The following is a 27,403-nucleotide window of genomic DNA, read 5'->3' as shown; positions in this document are numbered from 1 at the left end:
ACCAGTGTTCAAAACACACTGGCCCAATGAACTGGATACAGCATTGTAAGACTGCTGTAGTTTACACAACCTTTTAAGGGTTCTGCCCCCTAGCTCAGTCACACACCACCATTGTCTGCACTCTTAATTTCTTGACAGTCTGACAGGTGAGTGCGCCTCCATTTTCAGTCCTACCTTCTGTAATTCACTACTACACATTCATTTTAGACACCCATAATGAAGGATTTGCCCACCTCACTAACATCTTTAGCAGCACCTTAAGTCTCCAGTTCTGCTTTTGACCATTTTAACCTTGAACACATGAAGCTGAAATGACAAGTATGTTGTGTTTTTTTTAATGTCACTGTTTTATTGAATGCTTTTCATCTTGCCCGAACCTGTACTGGAACAAACAATAAGTACTTTCTAAATAAAATTTACATAGAAATTTAGAACAGATATGGAACCCACTATTAGGGTAAAGCTTGAGAGATTAGTTAAGGCACCAGGGAAGAGAAAAGATGCTGTTACTATGTAGATAGGCAGTTTATATGCTCCTTTTCTGAAATCAGGGAAAAAAGTTCTGAAGCTGACAGTTATTTTTTGGCTACTGTTCATCTGTAGTATAATTCAAGGCATTTTACATAGCACTAATTAAGATTTTAGAACTCGCTACCCAACCCTCCACCAACTTGCATCTCCTGCTATCCTCTTGTAGCCCAGAGGAGTAAAATCTTTAGACAAAATATACAATCATGAATAGTTTAGGAAGTTAAAGGCAGCAAAAACTAGCCTCAACACCTGATGTAATAAGGTAGAGTAGAAAATACAGAACTTTTAGCATACATTCTTTACTTACACTTTTAAGTTACTCATTGCAATACCTACTGTAGCAGAAATTAACATGACCTGGGGTACACAAAAATGATTTGCAAAGAACAGCATATTTTAATGTGTACAGTTTAATTTTTGCTTACTTGTATTCCAACCCTGTCCAAACAGCAGCACAGTACTCTGCTCACCAATAACCAGTGTCTTGTCCCTGGCATTTCCTAATTACATGAAGGGAGGTGAATACAGTAAAGAAATGGAAAAAAGTTTAGGGATAGGTTATTCTGAAAACTACAGCCTGCTGTGACTCCTGCTGTAATTTCATGCACAGAAAGGCTATAATAGCACAGCCAGTCACTGAAGGCCAGGGCAACAGCAGTTTTGTTTGGGTTTTGTTTTTTGTTTTTTTAATGTCACCAATAGCACTGCCCTTACCCTTAACAACAAAACTGAACATGTTAAACCTGCTTTTAACCTAAAATTTTTATTCCCAACATACCACCATGCTGTAATTAAACACTAAATTTACACTGAAATTCAGGAAATAAAAAGCACTGATGTGACAAATTGCATAGCACTTACATATATTGTTCAATAAACAGAACAGACATTTTTCTTAACCCATTTTTAACTAGAAACTTACTCTATTAATCTCCAAGTCATTCTCACAAATGGAATTTTATTGCAAACTAGAGATGCCTTAGTCATCTTTAACTATCAACTTGACAGAAATAAAAGAATCTAGTCTCATTGTAACAACTATGTTTTCAGTTTCCAAATCTGTTCTGAAAGAATAGTTTTACTTAACACTATAATGGAACAGTGTGACATAGGAGGGGGAAGTGACTTAAAAGATACAAGTACTGTAAAACTACAAAACAAATGCAGATTTACAGAAATCACTAACCATACAGAAAAACTACCCACATAGCTAACCTTCCCCATCTTATGAGATGTACATATTACTTGGAATTTCCAAAAACTGGAGGTATACAATACAAGAAGTAAAAACTTTGGAATCAAAGTGAATATACAATTTATTGAACATTCAAACTTCATTAAGACATGTGCAATATGGCAATTTAACTGGGGTTAACCCTACCTAAGACATAGTAGAATAGATTGCTGGGGCTGAGCAACAGAGTCCAGATCACACTTACCACTAATTAAATACTTTATTGAATAAATACAAATGCATATGTTCATCTATGAAAATAAGTTCTAACTTTAAACTTGAAAAGCCTTTCCAATTTAGACTAACTATGAAATGTACAATAAATGCATGTATGCTAGTTTAACATAATTGGCTGATTTTATACAGCACTTATATCTTTTAGTCCACAAGTAAATAATTAAATGATACAGAACATCTAATACAAACATTTTTATAGAACTAGGAAAAAAATGCTTAAAGAAAAAATTTAAAGACCCCATGTCTTCACAACCCACCCCAACAGTCTAAACTCTGTAAAGAGGACAAAGCCAATGGCTTGCGCTACAAGAGCTCACGACAAGTGTCGTTTCGCTTATCAAAAAATCTGTATTTCTGATCCGTTATGAGCATTAAGACAAGATTCAATATATTTCCAAAGAAAGAAGCACAATGCACGTCGTGGTTCGCCTAGTCAGCAACAGAGCGAGCACTGCATTCAAAATCTCATCCCAATGACTAAATGAGATCAGCCACATTCATAGGCATCTCCTCCACTGTAGTATTGTAGAAAGTCTCAATATCACGAAGAATTCGCTTGTCCTCTTCAGTAACAAAGTTTATAGCCACACCTTTTCTGCCAAAACGACCACCACGGCCAATTCTACAAAGAAATCAAGTATTAATTGTCTGAAGCCAAGACTTACAAGTGATCAGTGATTTTTTTTTTTACCCTTGCCTTAATTCCTTACTTTTCCCCAAAAGGCTTATTTTATCAGGACATTCCATTTCCATTTCTTAGTCAACAGCTTTATGAATAAAAGCCCCAAAAAGGTTCTTAATCATACTAGTCACAGCAGCTGTTTTAGCAGGCTTATGACAGTTTAGGCCAAGGGATAGCAAACTAGGGGACAGGCCCTTCCAGTGGAACTTGAAAAAGCCTGAAGGGGGGCACACAGACTTCCTAATCAGGAAAAAAAAAAAAAAATGCTATTCTCGAGTTTGTGCTGTGGGGGAACTGCAAGTTCACGGAGGGAGCTATCGGAGCATATGACATTGTAAGCATGCCATAGATTAGCCATGTGTCTCTTGATGGCTAGGGAGGGCAGCTGCTTCTGCTGTGGTGGGCCCAGGTGGGGGAAGAGGCTTAAAATGCCACTGCAGTGTTCCACAACCTTCAGTCCTCAGCCCAAAAGGAGGTCGTGCCCCTAGGAAAGAAATCACAGCTGTTGCCTGCTGGAGGAAAAAAGTGGTGAAGTTGGAGAGGGGAATGGGCAGAATAAAAGCAAAAACTAGTGATGTTAAATAAGCAAAATCAAAAAACATGAGAAAATAAGATGAGCAAACTAAGATACAAAAAGATAGGAAAAACTGAGAAAAATTTGGCCAGGGTAGGATGGGCTCTGTTCCTTAAAACAAAAACAAACACCTGGCATCTTAAATTTTTTGAAATGTTTTCTAGCTCTTACCAGCATGATGTGGCGTGTGTGTCTATATTGTCAGGTGTGGTTTGCATTACATCAGTGTGTGCCTGGCAAGGTATGGGGTAACTGTCTGGTTATGAGGTATGGAATGTGCCTTTCTGCCTGAGCCACTGATTGGCAAAGTGCCTGCCTGGTTAATATACTCCTTGTGTATAATAAAGTGACCCATCTTGGGGAGCCCCAACCAACTGCATGAATGAAGGGACTGTGGCTCAAAGTGTTTGTTTGTCCCTGGTTTAGGCCACCATTAACGCCCCCCCCCCCCCACACACACTTTGGATTCAATATCTAGCTAGCAGAACAAAATCTGTAATCTTGATAGCTTTAGGACAACTGTTTGACAGATGAAACTGAATGCAATTTAGCCATATAGTGCTCAATACAGTACAGCAAGATGTTAGCCTCCTTCACCACACCTCCAGCCCTGTTTTGTTCAGGTAAATATCCACACTATAGTGCAAAGTGGGGATATAGCAAGTTTGCTTACTGTTTCCATAGAAGGATGATTTAACAATTAAATGTGGGTAACATTCAGCAGCACAGAATATACTTCTCTAATATAGTAGAGCTTTGAGCTGTACTTAGCATGTGTGGAGTTCCTGCATGAAGTGTAGACTTATCTGTACTAGAGCTAATCTGGCTATGTAGTCAACACTTTAAAGGAGACAGGTGGATATTCCATAGCTAATTCATTCTGCTACCTACAGAAAACCAACACTGTTTATGGTAAGCAAATATGCTCCCCCCCCCCCCCCCCCCGATGAGCAGGGGGAATTTGCCATTACATATGGGGAGACCCAAGCAGAGGATGATAGAGCATTTACTTAGCAAACTATCCAACCCCCACTCATGGAGAGTGGACTATAGTGAGACCAGATTATGCAGAACTACTTATCCAAGTTTACTGTCTGAGAAGTTAAGTACTGTGATATAAAAATGTAGGAACGGAAGACAAAGCTGCAGCTTTGCAGGTGTCAATAAGATACTTGAAAATGAGCAACAGAAGCAGCTATGGTTCTCATTTGATAAGCATTTAGTGTGACTGTGCTGCTAAAATTTAGCAGTGGCAAATGTACTCAACTAGCAAGTTAGATAAGGTACACTTTGCAGCCGCTACTCAGTGTTGTATCATATGAGAAACAGTTGGAAGGTTTTATGTTGCAGTCCAGTACTTTTCTTGTAATAAGCTATGGACCTTTTACAATCAAGTATGTAGGGCTTTTTCATTTTCATACATATAAGTCCTAGGAAAGAAGGTAGGCAATATGATGAACTGATTTGATATGGAAAGCCAAAAATGACCACTGGTAGAAAACTGAGTACAGAGAGCTGCCCTGTTGTGGAAGAGCTTAAGATAGGAGCTTGGCCTTCACTGATTTCTAATTGAAGTCACTGCAACAAGGATCACCACTTTCCATGCAAAGTACTTCAGAGAAGCTGAGTCCAATGGCCTAAAGGGAGGTTTCATTAGCTAAGAAAGGACCACATTCAGGTCCCACAAGAGTTAGCTTTTGTACTGGGGGCTTGATATACCATATGCTTTTCAATAAATGAGATTTGTGGAGATACACTCGCAAAGAGGTGGCAAGCCTAGAATCAAATATGGAGAAATATTTCAGCAAGTGCTTAGGGTTGCAAGTCAAGTCTAAAAGGTGTTTTGATAATATTTGGAGTACCTATTCCATTTGAAAGCATAGTTTGTTGTAATTAAAGGTTTTCTAAAGGAGATTAGTATATCTGCAGTTTCTTACGTAAGTGAAGGTCAGTGATTACAGAGTACTCAACATCCAAGCTGTGAAATTGAGGGCTGAAAGGTTGGGATAACAGTGTCCTGTCTTTAAAGATGCAAGGTCATCCCCAGAGGTATGGAGGACTGCTGGAAAGTTATGAGATGTATCAGATCTGTCTGGGCTTTACCAGAGCTATAAAGGATCAGACTAGCATGGTCCTGAAGAACCTTCTGCACTGTTTTGGCAAGAACTGTGAAAAAGCATACATGAGGCTTTGCCCCCAAATCAAGAAGGAAAGCATCTTGAGCTAGTCTTAGTCTGTTTGGATTGATTTAGTTTTGCATTCTGCCGTGACATGAATGTGTCTGGCAGACCCCATAAACTGAAGAGCTCGGCAGCCAGACTGCTGCACTCATGTGGTTGAAACACCCTGCTAAGTGGAGATGCCCAACATATTTAGCCTATACAAAAGTTATTTCCACTCGATTCCAGATTTTCACGTAGTGGCTAAAAGAAAGGTCCTGCTAAGAATTCCAATACTAGACTGAGGTTCCACAGGGAGACTGGCCACTTAAGGGTGGTCGGAGGTTTAACTCCTTTTAGAGAATGGGCCAAGTCCAGACGTGTCAATAGGTGAGCTCTGTTCACTTTGCCTCAAACTGGAGAGAGCTGCCACCTGGACCTTCAAGGAGTGAGGGACTGTTCAAGGCCATCCTGTGAACGCCAGAATCAAGAGGATCTTTGTCATCCGAGGGGACACCCAATGTTCCTCGCACCAGGCCTCAAATATTCTACAGATCCGCACACATGCCAGGGAGGTCGACGACTTCCGCGCACAGAGCAAGGTGGTGATTACAGCCACCAAATATCTACACTTCAGGCAAGCCCTCTCAAGGACTAAACCGTAAGAAAACAGAGTTGGGTCCTCAAAGGACTGGACCTTGTTTGAGAAGGTCCCTGTAAAGGGGGGGGGGGGGGAGGTATAGGGGGCTCTCCACTAGAAGCTTTCTGCATACCATCTGGGCCAATCCAGGGTCACCTGAAGCACTAATCCTCTGTGGCATTTGATCTTGTGAATGACCTTGCCCAGCAGAGGCCACTGAGGGAATACGTACAGAAAGCCCTCCTCTGGCCAAGGGTGATCTCTTCTGTGACTGAAGAAAAAAAATTGGGGGACCTTTACATTGTGAGGTGTGGCCAGGTCAATTAATTGGAGGCCCCAGCAATCTACTAGGAGCTGGAGGGCTCTGGTCAACAATGCCCATTCTCCTGGATTCAGACTCTCCCTGCTGAGAGAGAGTCTGCTCTGATGTTGTCTTTTCCCACGATGTGGGAGGCAGAGATCCCTTATAGATTTATCTCTGCCCATTCCATAAGGGGAAATATCTCCAGAGACACTTGGTGGCTTTTGGTTCCTCCCTGGTGGTTCATGCATACTACCGTTGACATCACGTGAACTGCTTGTCCCTGGAGCCTGTGGCTGAGTTGCAGACATACTAGTCTGACAGCTTGGGCTTCCAGGCGGTTTATGTTCCAGCACGCCTCTTCCTTGGTCCAATTGCCCCTGTGTTGTCAATTCCTGACAGTGGGCTCCCCACCCTCGGAGGCTTGCATCAGTTCCGTGGGGTCAGGCTTACACCCTTGCTTAGATGCATTTCCTATAGCCATCACTGGAACAGAGAACATACTTCCAACAGTAGGTAGAGGCAAATTGAGTAGCCTTGAGAGAATGGGTTCCAACATGACAGCAGGGAGTGTCACTTGTGCTTTGTTGCCGGAGCCGTAGTAAACTGTAGCTTGTGCATTCAGCCGGTTAGTGCCTGAGCGCACACAAATCCACCCCAACGCGTGCAAGTATAAGCGTCCGGTTGTGCGCCCATGTGTGTGCATGCTAAGTGCACAACAGGTACGGCCTGCACCATGCATACCAGTCAATGGGGGAAACGATGCCACAACAAACTGTGCACAAGATGGCACCGCCACAGCCTGCCAAGTGGAGTGCCCACAGAGTCTGAAGAGGGGAAACCCCTTCCCTTGTCCTAACAGGATCAGGAATGTTGTCTGTATGGCGCGCCGAGCAAGGAGACTGGAGGAAAGACTTACCGAAGCCCTTCCACATCTCTGAATTGGAGGAATTCTTATCTGAGCTGTCTCCGGCTGCACAGGCATAGGTAGTCACCACTGCGCTTGACTTCCTGCACCCACTGCCTTTTCGCTGATTCAGCAAAGTCCATGACTGGAAATTGCTACACCTCTGAGGGATCTTGGAAATTGCCTCAGGAATTCTCAACTGGGAGAGGGACCATTAGTATCACTGCAGGAGAGTCAGGCTCGATCTTTCTTCAATTTAGAGGCAAAATTTCCTCTAAAGAGTACTGTGTTCCCAATAGAGAAGGCACAATCCACATCTGCTAGGAGACAGATACTGAATGGCTGAGGTCACTGCAGGGGTATATCTAGGGCACTGTCAGCTTTTCAGTCTCCATCTGCTACCAGGGGAGCACATAACCCTTTGGTGCTGAGTCCATCTGGTTACATGCTAGGAGAAAAAGCTGTTTCCACTCAGTTCCAGATTTTTAGGGATTTCTGGCAGAGACTATGATCCCATTCCTTCTTGCTTGATGTAAAACTCTGCCACCTTTTCTGAATCAGGATGCTCTCTGAAGATGTGCAAATACAAAGGAAGAATGTTCCTTCAGTCTCCTTGGTCAGAAGGAAGAAGCTTGACCAAATCTGTGATTTGGTGAAATTGATGTGTCCACTGTTCTGGCACAGGTAATTGATGTTCTCTTAGAAACCAGCCTGTTAGAAGTGGTACTTATAGGAGGTAAAGTCCTTCCGCCACCTGTCTAGGCAGAGTTAGTGCCCTGATTATTGGCAACCTGACCCCCTTCTCATGCAGATTTAGACTAGGCTGTGCAGAGCTGTGTTAGCAAAGTATCTTGATAAATTCCAGTCTGAGGTAGATGCATCAGTGGCTTCTATGGGGTAGCTTGGACACCTTGGAGAAAGTTACAGATTTGCAGTGGGTCCTTGCACTGTGCATCGTGGGATCTTGTGATGGCATATCCCGAGCACCATGTGACTGCAAGAAATGCTTAGAAACATAGAAATGACGGCAGAAGACCGAATGGCCCATCCAGTCTGCCCAGCAAGCTTCACACATTTTTTCTCTCATACTTATCTGTTTCTCTTAGCTCTTTGTTCTATTCCCCTTCCACCCCCACCATTAATGTAGAGAGCAGTGATGGAGCTGCACAACCTGCTTTGGCAGGTTGCCAAAGCAGGCAACTGCTTTGCACAACCTGCTTTGGCAGGTTGTGCAAATATCTTAGCAAGTTGTGCATCAATGCTGTTGTGCCGATGCACTCAATGTTTGCACATTCTTCGCCACAGACTGCAATGGCATTATGGATTGAGGTAGCTTTGTCTTAGATACAGGGTAGCTAGTGGAACTCCATCCCACATCTTCAGCCTGAGTTTGATGAGCTCCTACACAACTATTTTCCCCAGACATACGAGACTGCATTGCAGGACAAGGATCTACTGCGACTCGAGATTTATACAATTTGATGCAAAGCAGCCTGGGATCTCTGAAAGTATGGGGACATCAGTCCATAGGCATAGTTCCAGACAGAGGCATCTGTAATAGTTTGTGCCTGGTGAGGGACATCTTTCTACAGACATTTGAAGCCTCTTGCCTTGGTTGATATCTTCTGTCTGGACATGAAAGGTCACTCCAGCAGTATGTTTTTTTTTTTTTTTTCCTTTCCCCTAGGACAGGTAGGCCAGTCCAAACAAATGGGTTATGCACACTAACCAGATGCAAGACGGCCTGACTGTCACAGCACTGTACTGACAGTATTCCTGAAAAGCTAACTGGACAATAAACAAGCTTCAACTTTTAGAACTTCCAACACTGAACATTCCATTCCCTTAACAGTTTTGCTCCTCTTCATCTGTTAACTTCCAGTAGAATGAGAAGCATATGACCCAGAAGAAAAAGCAGCAAGCAAAGAAGAACAGCAGGCCTACTTATCAGATCTGATCACACCATCAGCCTGCAAACCTTCCCTCTATCAAAGTCCCTAACTGGGTCAGATACAGTGTAGACCTTATAGGCAACCCAGGGTGGGAGCATGGACTGGCCTGCCTGTCCAAGAGGAAATCAGTTAAGTAATTTCACCTTCCTCTGCATCCAGGCAGGCCAGTCCACACAAGTGGGACGTACCAAAGCTATTTCTTAGGGCAGAAAGCTGCCTGAGAGCCCCCACCCCCCCCATCAACACTGCCCTGGCAAACTACATTCTCCCAAATCCTCAATCCAGTCAATGTCTGAAAAAGATATGCATGCTCTACAGATCTTTGAATGTTATGTGAGCTGCAATTCTGCCCAAGACACTGCCTGCTTTGGCAACAGCAGCACTGTATCCACACAGGATGCAGTTATCACCTTGTTTTACACCAAGGTTGAAAAGATGATCCATTTTCCCAAAAAGCTCTAGTCACCTTAATGTAGTACAATATATGGCCTTCTCACATCCAGCAGCTACAATTCCTAGAACTCTTGTTCATCCCTGTCCAAGGACAATAAGGATATGGACAGGTTCAAGTGAAAATATTAGGATTACCTTCAGTAAGATATGGTACTGTCCAAATTTGCACTTTATCTGGAATAATCACAAGGAAAGGCTCTCTGCAAGAATGAGCCTGCAACTCAGATCTGCCACACCAAACATATGGTAACTAGAAAAACTGTTTTCAACCTAAGGAAAGCTGCTTGGAGCAAGAAAGGTAGGACCTGCTAATAAGGTCAATACCAAGTTCAGAGCCAAAGGTAGTACTGGAATCCACAGCAGTGGTCAAATGTGTTGACACCCCTCAAAAAAAGTGAGCCAAATCCAGGCTGCCATCTGTTCCTTAAGAATATTAAGGGCCAATCCTTTAATCAAACCATCCTGGAGAAGATATAGAATCAGAACGGTCACTGGTGTTGGCCGACATTTCCGGCTCCATGCACCAATACTCAAATATTCTCCAACCTCATAAGTAAGCCAATGAAATGGAAAATTTTGGAGCTCACAAGGCGCTCACCAATGAATACCCCCCTGCTTTGACAGTCTAGACTTCAAGGGCCAAACCATAAGAAAACTGGTCTGGATTCTTGTGTAAACATCTGTCCTTGCTGAGACAGATACCTGCACATCGGTAACTTGAACAGGCTGCAAATCCAGACCAGGAGGCCAGTCTTGGAGCTACCAAGAGTACAAACCCAGGGTGTCAAGCTATCTTCTGAAGCGACCCACCTACCATTGCCACAGGGGAAATATACATCATCCTATCCCATGGCCACCTTTCTACTACCTGAAGACCCACCCTAACCTTTGCATTCACACTGCTTGCTATCAGAGCCAAGCATGGTAGACTGAGCCGGAAGACTAGAGTTTGTCTAGCTCTGGGAGAATGGGAACTGGCAATCTGCCTTGACACCCACAATATATGAGAAGCTGATAACACCTGCAGGGACTGCTCTGTACATGATGGTAACATGTCCCATCTGAGACTGCTGACTGGGTTCAATCGGATTTATGTATGCTACCACTTGAATTTTCCCTCATGTACACTGCTCCCCTGACCAACCAAATCCACAAACCGTAACAGTGCTAACCAAAATCACTAGAGCCTCCATGTGATTGGACCAAGACATCTCCTCTGACCACTGACCCTGTACCACTAGTTCCTGGCATTGGGCTCCCCATTTTTGCAAACTTGCATCCATGGTGATGTCATTTTATGTTATGCTGGCTGAAGGTGTTTATGGAGGTTGGGCCATGTGGATTCAGAATTCTCACCCAGGCACAGGCTAGTTTGAAGGCTACAGGCCAACCTGAGTGAACTCATTTACTATTTTGCACTGAGAAATGCTTCCTAATGGCACCATGATGTACTGAATCAAAAGTTTGTGTAGCCACCTGTGTAGGGAATAAGCTCCTAGGTTCAAGCCCCCAGGTGTAATCCCAGAAAGTGTGTTTATATTGGGTAAGCACCTGCAGTAGTTGGGTGCAATAAGCCCCCAGAAAGATTACTCCCCCCAGGTCAGAATGCCAGTGTTCATGGTCTGAACCCAGAACAGGTGATCACAATGCATTCAGGAACCTCCAAATTCATCCCCCTTGGAGAGATGTTTCCTGCTCAGCCACCAGAGCAAGTGCTGTTTCACTGCTGCCAGGAGAGACAGCTGTATCCCTAAGACAGAGGACTCGATAGAAATAGCAATGCCTTCTGCAGTGAAATTCTAGAATCACCACCATGGACCCATGAGTCTGCAGATAGACCCATATGAATGAGTGATCCGATGATCCAGGAGAAACATTTTGCCATGTGCTCTATCAAACTTTATTCCTTAATATTCCAGAATCAGAGTGGGCTGCAACCTGCTCTTGGCCAGACTGACTACTCACCTCTTGTGGCACCTGAACCATGCTGGACAGTATGACTCATTGGCAGACTTGGCTCTGATCAGTCGTCCAGCTATTGATGGACTAATATTCCTTCCTTGCAAAGAGTTGCTGCTACTGCCACCATTACCTGCATAGGTAGATTCCCTGGAATATGCAGTAGATTTCTACAACTCCACCTTTGTAGTTTATGGACTTCTCCTCCAGGAACTTGTCCAAAAAAAAAGTGTTTTGTTTTGTTTTTTTTTTAAAATACAGCTATACTAAGTTTTCACCACATCCTTGGGCAACAAATTCTAGAGTTTAATTATGTGTTGAGTAAAAAATATTCTATTAACTTGTTTCCTAGTCTTCAAACATTTTGAAATGAGTAAGCTGATCAATCAATAATCCTTTATCATTCTGGTTGCCCTTCCCTTCTAATTCTGCTGTATCTTTAGGATATGGTGACCAGAACTGCATACAATACTCAAGATGATTTACCATGGAGCAAGAGAGGTATTGTGATATATTCTGTTTTACTCTCCATTCCTTTCCTGATCATTCTTAGTATTCCATTTGTTTTCTTGGCTGTTGCTGCTCACTGAGCAGATTTCAATGGATCAACAATGCCTAGATCCTGTTCCTGAATGGAGACTAGAACAGTAAGGCCTAAAAACAGTAATGCTGACCAAGCATAGTGAAGCATAAAAGCCACTCATCTTCCTAGATTGGAATGTGTAGGTAGACCTCTGTCAAACCCAGAAACACAAAAAGCCTCCCCCTGCTGTACGGCCATGATCATGGATAAACAAGGTTTCATCCAGGAATGGGTTACCCACCAAAGGTTTTGACCCTTTCAAGTCTAGTATCAGTTGAAAGGAACCCTCCTTTTTGGGAAAAAAAAAAAAAAAAGGAAATGGAACATCCCCATACCCTCCTGATCCTCTGGCATGGGAACCACAGCCTTTAGCATGATCAGTTCCTGCAAGTTGGTCGGCATGGCAGCTCTCTTCTTGGGAGTGACACGAAGAAACTGTGTCAGTAACCATATGTCAAGCACCCACCGATTAGATGTAATATGGGGCCACCTCTGGTAAGAGCAGCATCCACCCATCTCTGGAAACGAATGATGGACCCCCAAAATTTTGTTGGAATGGGCTGGGGGATTCCAGCATTCTTGGCATGAAAGGACAGACCTCCTAACCCTGTTTGGCCGAAATCTTCTGGAGTCATGAAACAGCTTCTAGAGCATGTAGACCAGAAGACTATTTTCTATCTTCCAATAACTAAGGAATCTTAGAATCTCCCATTTGGCCATGTTCTCCAACCCGTTGCCCGACAAGAGGCAACCCCTGAAGGGAAACTTCAGATTCAAATATGAGATGGTATCCACTAAAACAGTCATGCAGCCAAAGACAAGGACATGCTACTACGAAAGCCAGAACTTGAGGTGCAGAGCATGCTAAATCATAGCCTGTATCTGCCAAAAAGGCTGCCCTTGGCTTCAAGGAATGACCAGGCTCTCCTGGGACTTCCTGGGTCAAATGCAAGCCAGCCCATGCTACAATGCAACAGCAGGCTGAAGTTTATAGATTCGTGACCACAGCCTCAAATATAGGCTCAATCCTATCTTGTGCATCTAGAGCAGCCTCACCTTCCACCAGGTTGTTTCACTTAGTGACTAAGTACACTATCACAGCCACTTTTGGGAAGTAGAATTGCTCTTGCCTGAAGATCAAGGGAGGACTTACCTCCTTTAAAAAATTCACCTCAGGAGAACCCCACTAAACAATTAACTCCTGTACGACCTCATGAGGGAAAAACACGATGCCTTCCATAAACTGACAATATGGTCTTCCTTAGAACTCAGACTGATCAGTCATTTCCTGATCCAGGGGCAGCAACTGGGAAATCAATCTTGCCAACTCATCCCTATAGAACAGCAGCAAAGTTCTATGTGTCACTACTTCTAGGAAAATCTCTCCATCCTCCAATGGAGAAATTGTTTATCCGATAATTTCGTTTTCCTTAGTGTAGGCAGATGGACTCAGAACCAATGGGATATGCTCCCCTGCCAGCAGATGGAGACTTGTCAGATTTTATGCTGACCTCACCCTACATACACCTCAGCCCTCCAGTATTCTCTTCAATAGCCACTGTGGACCTACTAGTGAAAAAAATGTGATTAAAAATGATTAAAAACAGATCACCATAACTGTTCTCAAACACTGAACCCCAGTAAGAATATAGGTGCCCTGATCTAGGGACTGGATATTGATTTGATATTCACAGGCAAATTTTTGGCACAGTTCTTAGCATCCCACCCTCAGCTGCCTAAGTCCATCTGCTACATTAAAGAAAAGTTATCAGGTAAGTAATTTCTCCATTTCCTAGTGCATTGCCAGATAGACTCAGGACCAACGGGATGTACAAATGCTACTCCTGATCGGGAACGGGAGGCTGCCCGCAGTCCGGTTAACACCACCCTTGCAAAGGCTGCATCCTCTGAGGCCTGTACATCCAGGCAACAGAACTTGGAGAAGAGGTGCAAAGAGAGCCACATTGCCGGTTGGCAGATATCAATAGGAGACAGTCTTATCTTCCGCCCATGAGACCACCTGAGCCCTAGTGAAGTTAGCTTTAACCTGAGAATGTTATGGCTTTCTTGCCTCCATATAGGCTCCCGTGACCACCTCTTTAATCCAGCAAGCTATGGCAGCCTGCAAAGCTGATTCTCCCTACTTCCTTCCACCGTGAAGGACAAACAGGTGGTCCAGCTTTTGGAACAGTTCTGAAACTTCTGGACACTGCACCAAAGTCTGACATTCAAATGGAGGCGGTATTCCTCCTTGTGCTTATCCAAGGATGGCAACGAAATAGACTGATTCAAATGAAACTCTGAGACTACCTTGGGCAAGAAGGATGGAACAGTATGAAGCTGTAATGTTCCTGGAGTCATCCAGAGGAACTGTTCCTGACAATGCCTGCAGTTCAGAGATGCAACGTGCTGAACATATAGCCACCAGGAACACTGTTAATCTTAAATGCAAGGAAAGACTGCGCAGCAGCCAAAAAGGAGGGCCTGCCAAAACTCCCAGTATTAGTTTAAGATACCACAAGGGAACCAGCCACCATAGGGGTGGCCCAAGGTGCTTCACCTCTTTCAGAAGACTGGCCACATCCGGATGAGCAGACATCCATTCACCTTGCCCCTTAAACAGGAGAGTGCTGCTACCTGTGCCTTCAAGAAGATAAGGGCCAAACCTTTATTCAGGCTGTCCTACAAAGATTCCAGAATTAGAGGGATTTTGACCACCTGGGGGAGGGGGGGAGAGCAGCACCATTTTCCTCACACCAGGCCTCAAATACTCTCCAGACTTGCACATATGCTAGGGATGTAGAAAGCTTCCAAGTGTGGAGTAAGGTGACAATTTCTACTGCAAAATATCTTTGCTTCATCAGGCAAGCCCTCCAAGGGCCAGACCATAAAGACAGAATTGATTTGGATCCTTATGAAGGACAGGTTCCTGCTGCAGCAGGTCTCTGTGTGGTGGGAGGGGGTCTCCACCAGGAGTCTCATATGTCCACACCATGACATCTGGGCCAATCTGCAGCTTTTAGTAGGTCTAATCCCCTGTGGTGCTCAGGGGCCATGGAGGAAAAAGCATAAAGCAACTCTTCTGGCCAGGTCTGAACGAGAGCATCTATCGCTAGGGACGATCCCTTTTGTGAATCAGTGAGCCTTTGCATTGTGATATGTAGCCAGCAAGTTGATTGATGGGAGGCCCCAGTGATCTATCAGTTGAAAGGCTTTGGCAGACAACACCCACTCGCCCTGCTTAGAAAATCTGCTCTGATGTTGTCTTTTCCTGCGATGTGGGAGAGGCTGAAATCTGTGGATGTATGTCCACCCATTCCATAAGGTGGTCTTATCTCCTGTGACACTTGCTGGCTCTTGGTTCTATCTTGGCAGTTGATGCAGGCCACAATTTTATATTGTCCGACATCACATACTCTGACACTGAAGTCTGTGGCTTAATTGTAGGCACCAATCTGACTGCCCAGGCAGTTGATATTTCAGAGGGCATCTTCTTCGGGTCCAACGTCCCTGGGCCAACAGTTCCTGACAGTGAGCTCACCAGCCCTGGAATGTCTGAGGACCAGCCAGTTTGGTAAGGACAGGGGCATACTCTCAGATGAGCTTCCTGCAGTTACCACTGGAGCCGAGAGCACACTCCCATCAGCAAGTGGAGGAGAATCAAATAGTCGAGACTATGGGTTCCAACATGACAGCAGCGAGTACTTGCCCATGGCACCACTTCCAGTGTCACCACCATCAAACCAAGAACTTGGGAGATAGCTCCACATTGTTGGGTGTATCGAGCTCATCCACCAATGCACTTGGGACAGCAACTTCCTTATCCGCATGGTCGGAAGGAAGACCTTGCCCTGTTTGGTGTTGAACTGGACTCTCAGATATTCCAAGGACTGGGAAGGCTTGAGACTGCTCTTGTCCAGGCTCACTACCCAACTGAGTTCCTGAAGCAAGGTTATCCTGTTGGTCACCTGAGTTTGAGGGTTTCCCTTCCCTGGGGGGACGGGACACACACACGACCATACCTCTTCCACAGTCCCACTGGGGCAAGTTCACTTACTACAGCCTATTCCCCCCCCCCAGGGGGGCCACTTTACAATTACTGTATAAACTTAAGTGAATAGTTAGGCTGCACAGAATGCATGTTACATGCTGAGCGAAGCATGGGCCTTTTCACATGCTGACCTCCAGGCACCATCTTTGTTCCACCATGTGGTCTACCAACCCACTGCTAGTTCATAGTTTTCCCTCTTGAAAGAAAAAAAATGGAAAAAGAAATAGCTGTGCCAATCCAGGAAGCCATTGCCTACATCTCCTGATAGCTGTGTGATCACACAAGGCCTCTATTTGCATATTTATTTTTTTTTTTAATTGTTCGTGCCTCCAGACATCTCTAAAAGGGGAAGGGCATCTTTCAAGCCTCTGCTGCCTGAATCCCTAGAGTCCACAGAAAAAATACCCCAAGGGAAGGGACAGAACAATATAAGGAATCAATGCTCCCTTACCCTTCTGGAAGCACTTCAGTGAGCAAGGCAGCCCTATGCAGGAGGGGTGTTTTGCCTTCACCTCTCCTGTCCCTGAAACTGGATTCCTAGTTGGAAACCTCAACTGAGGGAAAAACTCATCTCAGGAGCATCCCAGTTAGTCTAATTCCTGATAGGCCTACATACACAAGTATGCATGGCCACCATCTGCTGGAGACAGAATATTGGCAGACTATAAATGGTGCAGTGCTGAGTATGAACACAGCGAGGCTGTTGATCTGTCTCCATCTGGTGGTTGGTGTGCATAACTCTACTTGTTTAGACTGGCCTGCCTGGATGCAGGCAAAAGATTTTCCTTTAAAAATCTTTTAACTAGAGGAGAGAGAGTTCACATCTGTGCTTGAGGCAAAGACGACTGAGAAGACTTGCAAGGGAGCACCTACACATGCTCAGAACTTTAAGCTCTACCAGCTTCAAAAAGACAAGTCCATTTGGAGCTGCCGAATGTCACCCACATGAAATTGCTAAATCAGCTTGCTTAACAGAAAATAGAAAAGGTCAGCTTTATGAATGTTAAAGCCAATTTTGTGCACAAAATATTTAATATAGCCCTCTCTGGCTCTGCTTTCAAAGTTTAAAGCACAAAAACTTTGCATTTCATCACCTTATCCTAAATTTCATTTATATGCTGTCTTCCCAGGAAGAAGGCAGCCCAAGGCAGTGAACAAAATCAAAATGTTTCACAACTCACTCACCACTTCCCATCTCCCCCCCCCCCCCCAAAAAAAAAAACAAACAAAAACTTAGCTACTCCCTGAATCTCCCCTTCCCAAGCTCCTTTAGCAAGAACCCCTCTTTCTTACCTGCATGATCTGTATCCTTCACTGCATTTTTTTTTCTTACTCTATACATGACTACAGCTAAGTACTGCTTTACAGCTCAAAATTTATTCCATTCACCAAATCCATCTATTGAAGGAATCAGCTTGTATCCCCTAGTTAAGCATTTATATGGCATATACAAACTAACCAAAAGTATGCTAGTCAGCTTTCTATGTCTCAAGTCCTTTTTGCATTTGCACAGAGCAACTGTATAAATACTATATACTGTAGCCATTCAGGTCTGTTGAGTGCAACTCTCCAGTTATAACTCCTTGGCAGCAGCTACTAGTAATCATTTATGGCAACAGAATGTTGAACTGCAGATCATGTAATACATGGTATTCAAGTTCTGCAGAACTATATTAAAGACTAATTTTCAGTACAATTACAAGATGCTCTACAGCCTCAAAAAGTTAAGGCACGGAAACCTAGGCAAGTATGCAAAACTACCCACCACTAAGATTTTATCATTTTTCCTGTAACCCCTCCTGCAGATCAAGACAAACACGCCTCCTAGGAACTATTTTGGTTTTTACCTTTTCACAGAATTGTCGTCATCGCACTGGTCACCACACTGCAACCAGAAGTGTGTTCTAAACAGCAAAAAAACATGACTTCCATGGGCCCCTCTGCTGTGTCCATGAGTGCGTCTTAGCTCTGGAGCAGCTGTGTGTTACGCCTTAACTTACATGTAATTGCTTTAAACTGTGTGGAGAAAGTATTTAATAGCTTTGTAATGCAGATTAATTTCTGTAGATCAGTTTTAGAATTTTGCAAGAAGGTGTCCCTGGCTGCTGTAGGTTCAAAACAAGCATGATAGTATGAATCCAATTGCTTTAAGCAGAGGGGAAAGGGTGGTGGGAACAGGGGCTAGGGAGACAGCACTTCAGCTATATTGTAATTTATCCTGCATCGCAAACCATAAATGGTACAATGTTAAAATTCTCTTGCCTCAGGAATTGGTCAACAGTAAATGTAAATTGGTTGAAAGATTTATCTACACTTAATATCTTAAATTACACAACTATTCCCCTCAACTATAAACTTCAGAAGGATAAAGAGATAATCTACTTATAATAGCACATTAATTTCAGAGCACATGACAACCACAAAAACGTTTAGTATTTGAACCAGTTAAAATGGCTAATCTTACCACTCCATATTAGTTAGCAGCATCTCTACATGTTAGATGAGATCTACAGCATGTTATAGTTTGACTCATGATCACTGTACATTTGCCTTGCTACCAGCACTTGTGTAAAAAACCCCTTGACTATCCAGCACACAAGTGCTTATCAATAAAACTAAGATGAGAAGCCGTGCAATTAAAACCTAATTCAACTACTGATAGCTTGGTAGCCACTATCAAAAATACCTAGCTGCAACAGTTGCTTGCAGGACCAATATCTGCAATGGCCAATGCACTGTAAATACTGGGCACACATTTCCAGGTCACTGAAGATTAGATAGTGTAGGTGTAAAGTTCCTAACTGGTAGAAGCTTGCCTAGGTTGTTGTACCTTAGCTTTCTGTTTTACATAAAGTCTTATTAGCCATGCTATCATCTGCAGAGCATTCTGTAGTTCTCCAGCTTAAGAAAATTTGTCAGAAGCAAATAAGTCACTGGGTACTCCTATCCTGCTGTGCATGACCCTGAAAGATCCCTCCAGTTTTAAACTGTACTACTTCCATCGCCCCCTTCTCACTGATGAACACTGAAAATGTTTCAAAGTGAACAGTATTATGGTACTAAATACACTGAATTGTTAAAATGCTTTATAGTGCAGGAACTTACCTATGAATATAGTTTTCACGATTTGTAGGCAGGTCATAATTAATGACCAGGGACACTTGCTGCACATCAATGCCACGAGCCTGGAATAAAGCAAGCAATAAGCATTTAATGAAATGTTATAGTGATGACTATAATCCAGGGTGTGGTATTTACTTTAAGCAGTTGAACCTGTTCAGTACTGCAAACAAATTCATCCCCATTTTAGATTTGTGAATACCTTTGCAATGATACATGCTATCTTTGATATTCAAATATCTGGTGTGTATAATAAGTTTCATTAGCCTTTCAAATTCACACTAATATTTAGCCACTTGCAATTGCTTTTTTTTTCTGCATGGTTAGTAGCTCATTCTGAATTATATTTACCAGCAAGTCTGTAGTTATCAGTACACGACTAGACCCAGATCTAAATTCTCTCATAATAACATCTCGCTCCTTCTGGTCCATGTCACCATGCTGTAGAGATAAACTACACATTAAAATTTATCCATGAAAAATTTGAAACATGTATGAGACCAAGCGTCCCTGGCTGCTGTGAGATCAAAACAGGCAGGGATAGTATGAATCAAACTGCTTTGAGCAGGGGGAACGACAATACAGCACTTCACAGCTATATTGTAACTTATCCTGCATCTCAAATAGAAAAAAAAAAAGTATCCTACAGATTAACCATCTCCAAACAGACCAAACAAATATACTTTGTCTAGACAATTCGGTTGGCATCCAACGATAGTCAATCCAGTAGTCAAACTTCTTCTCAGTGACCAACTTAAGCTAGTTAGTTGAGAATTCAGTGTCCTGGATGGTGCTGTCAGCAGGTAATTAAGCTCTCCTGATTGGTTTGAAACAAAGTTAAAAATGCGGAGGTTGTGCCTGAGCAGTGCAAACGTGGGGGCTGTGCCTCAGAGAAACACTGGAACAGTTTGAATAGGGGAAATCTGTTCCGGTTGTGAAAATTTTTTGAGATGGAGTCAGAGTGTGTGTTAGGATGCCTGAAGACAGTCAAACAGGCATATGTACATTAAAGTGTCTTATCCACCATTGGGAAACGGTTCTATATTGGAGAGACCTGAGGACTACAGCTAAGCTGACATATGGAGTGAGCAATAATGAGTGACTGAAAATCCATGACGAATGAAATACCATGCAATGGACCCGTTCTGTATGAACACGGATACCAGATTTTAAAGGATACTACGTCCCTGAATAAGCCCTGAGTATTAGGGCGAAACGAGGCTCTCTGACTAGATTAATTTTCAGCGGGACTTACTCTTATACTACTATGGATTAGTTAACATCAAAATGTTTAAAAGTATAGAGGGTACAAGTGTGTTAAATAAGGATTAAAAAATGTATTTAGCATTGTAATTACATTGGATACAAAGGAATTTCTAGTACTTTATATATTTTATGTACAGAATGAGTGGGGCATGAATGAGATGTGTATGGTATCAATGAAGGTATTTAAGGGTAATGCATGAGTGTGATTTTAGAGTGCTCAGGTAAGGGTCTGAGTAGGTAACAAAGAACAGCCATATTGAGTATTTCTGGGAAATATTTTGTTAATATAGAGATTTACTTTAGGACCTCTGATTTGTGGTGTGATTCAACTTAAAAAGCTAGCCTTCTCACATAGTGACCAAGACTTAAAGCCTAGTATGTTCTGGGCTATATATTTTTCCCCATCTAAGTAATACATTTTTCTTTCAATCAGCTGGCAACAAGAACTACAAAACATGAAAACAAGATGTGTAGACAAAAAAAAAAAAAAAAACCCCCACACACTTTAAAGAGCCAACCTGTAATGAATTACCACTCTTCCAATACATGGAAAAATTCTTACCAAAGCAGAGACAGTGAAGTCCCTGGCATGCATTTTTTCAGTCAACCAATCAACTTTTCTCCTTGTGTTTAGAAAAATGACAGCTTGTGTAATGGTCAATGTCTCATACAAGTCACAAAGAGTATCCAACTTCCATTCCTACAAAGTGAAATGTAATTACTGCATTGCAAAAAGTATTTAGAAACAAACTTAATTATGATCATACTAAAAATCTGATGAATTATTGCACCAGATCTTAGACACTGGGCACTGGACATTAAGAAAGAGGTCCACCCAAGTCATCAATCCTATGCATTTGCTCTTCTTCCTGTGTGTACTCTGCTAGCATTATTACAGAAACCTGGATTCATTCCAAGCTCAAATAATTTTAGCACAGTGCTTTACCAAGAAGCAAAATCATTTGACCTTAAAATGTAATTATATGTAAAACACTTACCTCTCTTTCCACATTTATATAGAATTGTTTAATACCCTCAAGGGTTAACTCTTCCTTTTTCACCAAAATACGAATAGGATCTCTCATGAATTTCTTTGTCACCTCCAACACATCAGTTGGCATTGTGGCGGACAACAACACAACCTAAGAACATATATAGTTTACAACCAAACATTCAAAAGATTTATATTTCATATGTGCACTGCATTTTGAAGACAAGGACACTGGACATTAAGAAAGAGGTCCACCCAAGTCTTATTCTCAAAGCAGAGCATTTACTCTTCTTCCTGTGTGTACTCTGCTAGCATTACTACAATAATTAGACAGTAAAGTCTAGGTTCTGTAGTTTTGGCACAGTGCTTGAACAGGAAGTATTAAAAGGTAGCCTTTAATTCACAGATGAATGCTATAGACTTTATAAACAAGGTCAACCAAATAAAATGTAAGTATTACCTGAATATTTGTGCTTAACTTTTGAAAAATCTCATAGATTTGATCCTTGAACCCCCGACTCAACATTTCATCTGCTTCATCCAAGACAAACATCTTTATCCATTTAGGGGCTGATAAATTTGAAACAAAAAAAGCTTAAATTAATGACAAAACCTAAATATGCATACAGGATGGAGGGAATATAAAGACTGGCATGGGAGAAGAGACTAGGCTTAAGACCCAGAGAACTGCTTAGACATGTTCTACCAGCCAAAAAATTGAGTCCAAGGGCATGTTTATTTTTAAACAAAACAAACAGCAAGTTGTTCCATTTAAAAGTGAAATAAAAGCCCCAAGTTGTTTCTCTTCACCAGCTTTCCTTTTGAGTAAATTTGATGAAAAAACCCAGCTGTAAAATCCTGCTGGGATTTCCAATAAACAAAGGGGTGGATATTCCTGTCTGAAAATGGCACTGGTGCTATTTTTGAACAAACAGGAGACATTTCATATGAGATCAAGGAAGGGGCAAGTATGGTCCAGCAAACCAAACCAATTTAAAACTACAGGGAAAAAAAAAAAAAAGCTGGCATCAAAATTAAGTAGTCCCCCCCCCCCCCCCCCTTTAGAAAAACTAGTACTTACAAAGATATCGCCTGTTCAGCATATCAAACACTCGCCCTGGGGTTCCAACCACAATGTGTGGAGCCTCTGCCTGAAGTTTCTGCATTTCATTACGGACATTTGTACCACCAATACAGGCATGACAAGTGGCACCCATATAGTCTCCAAGAGCCAGAATTACCTTTTGGATCTGAAAAAAGTTTGAAACTCATTTAGACACCAATCTACTCCATGCTTTGAAAATCAAAACTACATGGCCACATCAAGATTCAGTATTAGGTATCCAAAACTGGTAACTCCACTACTTTACACAGACACTAACAACGTACATCATACAAGACTTCAGCAAGTATATCAACTAAGAAACTGACAAATTACCACTTATACATAATAGCAATAAGAACTAGGCAATCTGGCTGGATAAATTTAGAGTATGCTTGTTTTATATTCAAGGGCCAATTATTTGGAATACCTTGCCAGGCATGTTCAAGACTGAATTCTCTTTGACAAAATTTAGGTAAGCAGTTAAGGCTGTTATGAACAAGCTTTTTTAGCTTGAGTGGATGAATATCAGTAGATTGATGATTGCTAGATTTTTCATGAAGCATGCACATATTCATAGTTTTGGTGTGGTATGACTATTTTTTGTCCTATATAGGAGACTGGGAATGGAGGTTAAGAACAGAAATTGTAAACAGTTATAGGGGAACTTGCAACTTATTTTTTAAATGGATTAAACTCTGTATTGGTTCTTTTATTAGAGCCAGGAAGACAGTTGATTGTGTTTATGATTTTATGTTCTGTAATGGATGTTTGATTATGTTTTACTGTAAGCCACCTAGAAGTGAGTGATTGGTGGTTAAGAAATTTTTAAATATATGGTGTCAAGTCACATTCATCTATATCACCCAGATTTTTAAGCAAGTGGCATTCTTACAGTGGTGAATTACATTTAAGTAATGGGAAGCTGACTGGCACAAAAAGCTTGGAAAGACTGGATACATGATCATGAAAACCTGCTTTTATCTCATTTAGAACTGTCAAATGAATTACTTGTTTGTTCCATAACACAACATACTTGCACCCAGAGATGCCCAACATGCATATCAAAACCAAATGGTAATTGACAATACCATTGTGGATTTTTGGAACATCTATTAGGACAACACTACAGAACAAAGTTGTCCAAGCAAAAGTCATACCAGTTTCAGAATAGGAGAAAAAAAAATAACTAATCACTTGCTAGGAAAAAAAAAAAGTTAACTGTTAGTCTAATAGTTAGAGCACTGATTCACAATGTGCTCAAGACTACATGTCTTAGACTTCAGTTGAAATCAAGCATTTACTGTAATCTGGTTTTCCTAGTCCACAATCAAAAATGTAAAATCTAAATCTTTAGGGCTGTGCCTGCTGCCAGGAGGCAAGTTAAATTAAAGCAGGGTGTTTTCAGTCTTGAAGATATTTAAAATGTATTTGACTTCATCTCAACTGTATCAATTCATGCTGAAATGTAAATACTCAATACTATACTAGTGTAAGATTTACAATTACTATTTTACTCTAAAGAACTAAGAATTAAAAACCCCAGTCACTGAAAATAGAATAGCTGTATATTTAATTATATTAATGTGACTTAAAACTACAGATGTTTAGGAAAAGTCAGCATTCTGCATAAAGGACATGCAATGTTAACAGCAGCAGAAAAATACAATGTATTCCATGTGCACTGCAGTTTTCATATTGCACAACCGTGCCAAAGTTTAACTACTGAAACTAAGCATTGTGGCAAAAAGGGAAAATTGTGGCAAAAAGGGAAAATTGTGTCTACTTCAATTAATCATGTTCACACATTTCTGAAATTTTATCCTTCAAACTACTTGTTCCAGCAGAGAAGGAAAGCTAGTCAAATAGCAAAATTTAAAGCTGGTCCTGTCCTCCACCTTTACAGTACTCAATTTTTAATGGAAGTAGACCTTCTTAAAAGTCTGTTCACAGTTTCCAACAGTTGTGAAACTGAAACTTGTGCAGCACACTCAGATTTTAACTACCCTATCAATACCTGTTGAGCCAGTTCTCTGGTGGGGGCCAATACTAGAGCCTGGGACTCCTTGAGATCAATCTCCAACTGCTGCAGGATGGAAATAGCAAATGTGGCTGTCTTGCCAGTACCTGACTGAGCTTGAGCAATCACATCATACCCTAAAAGAAGTAGGATACATATTTACTGCACCCACAATTATTCTTAGTATATATATTTTATTCCTTTCAATGCCTTATTCTATATTAACAAGTGATCAGCAAAGAATAATTCTCTCCATTTCAGGTCAGTCCCGAAAGATGGTTACCATCATCTCACTTGAATAAGTCAGGATTACAAGGCATGGTATCACTGGTATCAACTGTTACATCATACAAACTAGAATTCTATTCCATGAACCATGTAGTTTCTACTAAAAAAAAAGTTACCTTTTATACATGGAATTATAGCTCTCTGCTGAATAGCTGACGGCTTCTCAAAACCGTAGGCATATATTCCTCTCAAAAGAGATTCTTTCAAGTTCATATCATCAAAATTGTCAACAATCTCATTCCAATTGCTCTGCAAAAGAAAAGGTGAAGTACGCACATTTTGTGAACCATCCTGAAAAGCAAAATAAAATTAAAACTACCCCCTCCCAAAAAAAACAAACACTCATCTCACCTCAATAACACCATCGGGGTCCATGCCTTCTGGGCCGCCATGGTCTCTGCTGTATAGAAATAGCAATTAGAAGCTCTTAAAGCCTCAGAAATCTTTTTAAAAAAGAACCTTGCACATTCCAGTCCTACACAACGTCAATACAGTCTTTGCCACTCGCGGATCCCATACTTCTGCTCACCTTTATAATATCACTTAGTAAGTTTTACCGCCGTCTATACTTTCGTTAAGAAAGCAGATGAAGACATTTCTCTTACCGTTCGCTCAAAAGGTGTCACCTAGTCCTTAAAAAAGTCTAATTCTGCAACAGCTAGCATTATCACTCTTCCACAACTAGTTTAACCAATAATTTATAGGTAAAAATTCACCACTGCCGCAATCTTCATCTCAACCAGTCACCCCCATGTACTCACTGGCCAGGAAACTGTACGAGCTCAGTTCATCTAAAGTCTTAAAATTGTGCAACCGTTAGGTGGGCGTCTGGCTCCGACTAACGGCCGCCCGGGACATCGAGAAGGCAAGCGGCCATTTTTTTTTCACAGGGCCCTGGCCCATGGAGACGGGAGTGCCGCCGCTTCTAGATGTTTCTAGAGCCGCCTCTGCGCGCAGGCTCGGCCCGCTCCCAATTCTGCAGCCCTCCCGCCCTCCGCCATTCTTGCGGGGTTCACAGACACGCATCCCGCTCCCCCCCCGTCAACAATATGGCGCAAACAGACACCAAGCAATAGTACCAGGCCCCCGCGCCTCTTAGCCCACCCCCCCGGCACGAGGCCCTGCATTCCAGCACTCAAAGAAAACGGAGGGGAAAAAAAAAAAAAGCCTCAATCATCGTAAGCCAGCAAACACACGGGGCCCAGATAAACCGGGCCGACATCTCCCCGCCCCTGACCAGCTGCCAAGCCTCAAAAGGCGGCACACACGCCGACACCCTCCTTCCCCACCCCGGACTCCTTATAGACGCCCATAACCGTTAGAAGGGTCGTAGTGTCCCCCTCGCTCACAGTAGAACAGGGGGGATAGTAGGATACCAGCTCTACTTTGGCACAAATAATCGGCTACCTGTTATAATCCGCAGAACCGCCTGACATGATCCGAACTCGCATTCAGTGCTCAACTGAAAAGGACAAATCGTCGCTGCGCACTAGTTTTATCCGGCCGGGACTCGTTATTTTTTTTTTTTTTCCAAACGGAAAAGAGGCGTGCTCGAACCGGCACTAAACCATCCCTTAATAGCCGATTCCTGTCAACCTCCGTATTAATCGGCCCGGTTAGGTAACGTCAACGATTCCCGCCCGCGGTCCTGCGGTTCGGTCCATAGAGGTATTTTTGAAGTCGAAGGGACTCGTTTACTTAACGACATAGGCGAAAGGATATTGCAGCAAATTGAAGCACTGCTGTTAAAAGCCACGGGGTTTCCAGTTCTCCAGCCCTGCGGTCGCAGGGCGGCCGAAGCTCCGCCTCTGCTGGCGCGGACGTCTGAACGACGTGACGTCGCAGGGCCTGGGCTGCGGAAGGGAGCCGGCCGATGCCTCTCCTTCCTCGCTATCTGGCACCGGTGCTGCTAGGCTGGTATTAGGCATGGCGGACGGCTTTCTGGTGGTACAGTAAAAGCCAACTGCATAAAGTTTTTTTTTTAAGGCTTTCAGTTAGTCGGGGCCTGCGAGTCTGAAAACAGCAGTCAAATTAAAAAAAAATAATAATTGGAGGGGAGGTTTCTCCTCGTATTGCCCTGTCAGGTATATACCAAACACGATGCATATCATCGGACACCTTTAACGTGCTGACAGGATATTTATACCTGCCTGTTTTGTGCAAAGATTGAAGAAACGGTCACGTGGCACTTCAGCAGTCTAGGGGATATTTTTCTTTTTTGGGGGGGTGGGAATAAACCTAGCAGTACTTATTTCGCTAGTTCTCTATAACAGAAAACCTGGACGTGTCCTGACTAATAATTTTCCGGTAGCGTTGCCAGATCTGAAGTATTAATTCGCCCTATAGGAAGCTC

At 42.5% G+C, this 27,403-nt stretch overlaps 1 protein-coding gene, 1 long non-coding RNA gene and 4 other non-coding genes across 8 annotated transcripts; all 6 read right to left on the bottom strand.

The window, feature by feature from the left end:
* Positions 1–1,189: 1,189 nt before the first annotated feature.
* On the bottom strand, positions 1,190–26,609 carry LOC115099309 (eukaryotic initiation factor 4A-II). 3 transcript variants are annotated; one of them, XM_029616881.1, is made up of 12 exons: positions 26,458–26,609; positions 25,402–25,450; positions 25,167–25,299; positions 24,760–24,899; positions 22,722–22,890; positions 22,101–22,210; positions 21,648–21,791; positions 21,212–21,349; positions 19,735–19,824; positions 19,369–19,448; positions 18,111–18,167; positions 1,190–2,624 (listed from the first exon to the last, which is right to left on the bottom strand). In XM_029616881.1, the coding sequence occupies exons 1-12, from the start codon at positions 26,499–26,501 to the stop codon at positions 2,480–2,482; spliced, it is 1,299 nt and encodes a 432-aa protein (XP_029472741.1). In that variant the 5' UTR covers positions 26,502–26,609; the 3' UTR covers positions 1,190–2,479. The 3 variants fall into 3 exon arrangements, with proteins under 3 accessions (XP_029472741.1, XP_029472742.1, XP_029472743.1); XM_029616882.1 differs by lacking the exon at positions 18,111–18,167 and having other exon boundaries at positions 26,458–26,608; XM_029616883.1 differs by lacking the exon at positions 1,190–2,624 and having other exon boundaries at positions 18,146–18,279.
* Positions 6,132–18,104, bottom strand: LOC115099310. The gene is made up of 2 exons (XR_003858740.1): positions 8,480–18,104; positions 6,132–8,436 (listed from the first exon to the last, which is right to left on the bottom strand). It is a non-coding gene; the product is annotated as an uncharacterized LOC115099310 (long non-coding RNA).
* LOC115099672 lies at positions 19,874–20,001 on the bottom strand. The gene has a single exon (XR_003858848.1). It is a non-coding gene; the product is annotated as a small nucleolar RNA SNORA63 (small nucleolar RNA).
* LOC115099680 lies at positions 21,430–21,604 on the bottom strand. Its single transcript, XR_003858855.1, has one exon. It is a non-coding gene; the product is annotated as a small nucleolar RNA SNORA81 (small nucleolar RNA).
* Positions 21,841–22,021, bottom strand: LOC115099681. The gene has a single exon (XR_003858856.1). It is a non-coding gene; the product is annotated as a small nucleolar RNA SNORA81 (small nucleolar RNA).
* LOC115099683 lies at positions 24,989–25,058 on the bottom strand. Its single transcript, XR_003858858.1, has one exon. It is a non-coding gene; the product is annotated as a small nucleolar RNA SNORD2 (small nucleolar RNA).
* Positions 26,610–27,403: the final 794 nt, after the last annotated feature.

The sequence above is a fragment of the Rhinatrema bivittatum genome, chromosome 9 (genome assembly GCF_901001135.1).
Source record: "Rhinatrema bivittatum chromosome 9, aRhiBiv1.1, whole genome shotgun sequence".
Classification (NCBI taxonomy): Eukaryota; Metazoa; Chordata; class Amphibia; order Gymnophiona; family Rhinatrematidae; genus Rhinatrema; species Rhinatrema bivittatum.
This window is presented reverse-complemented; position numbering and strand designations above follow the sequence as displayed.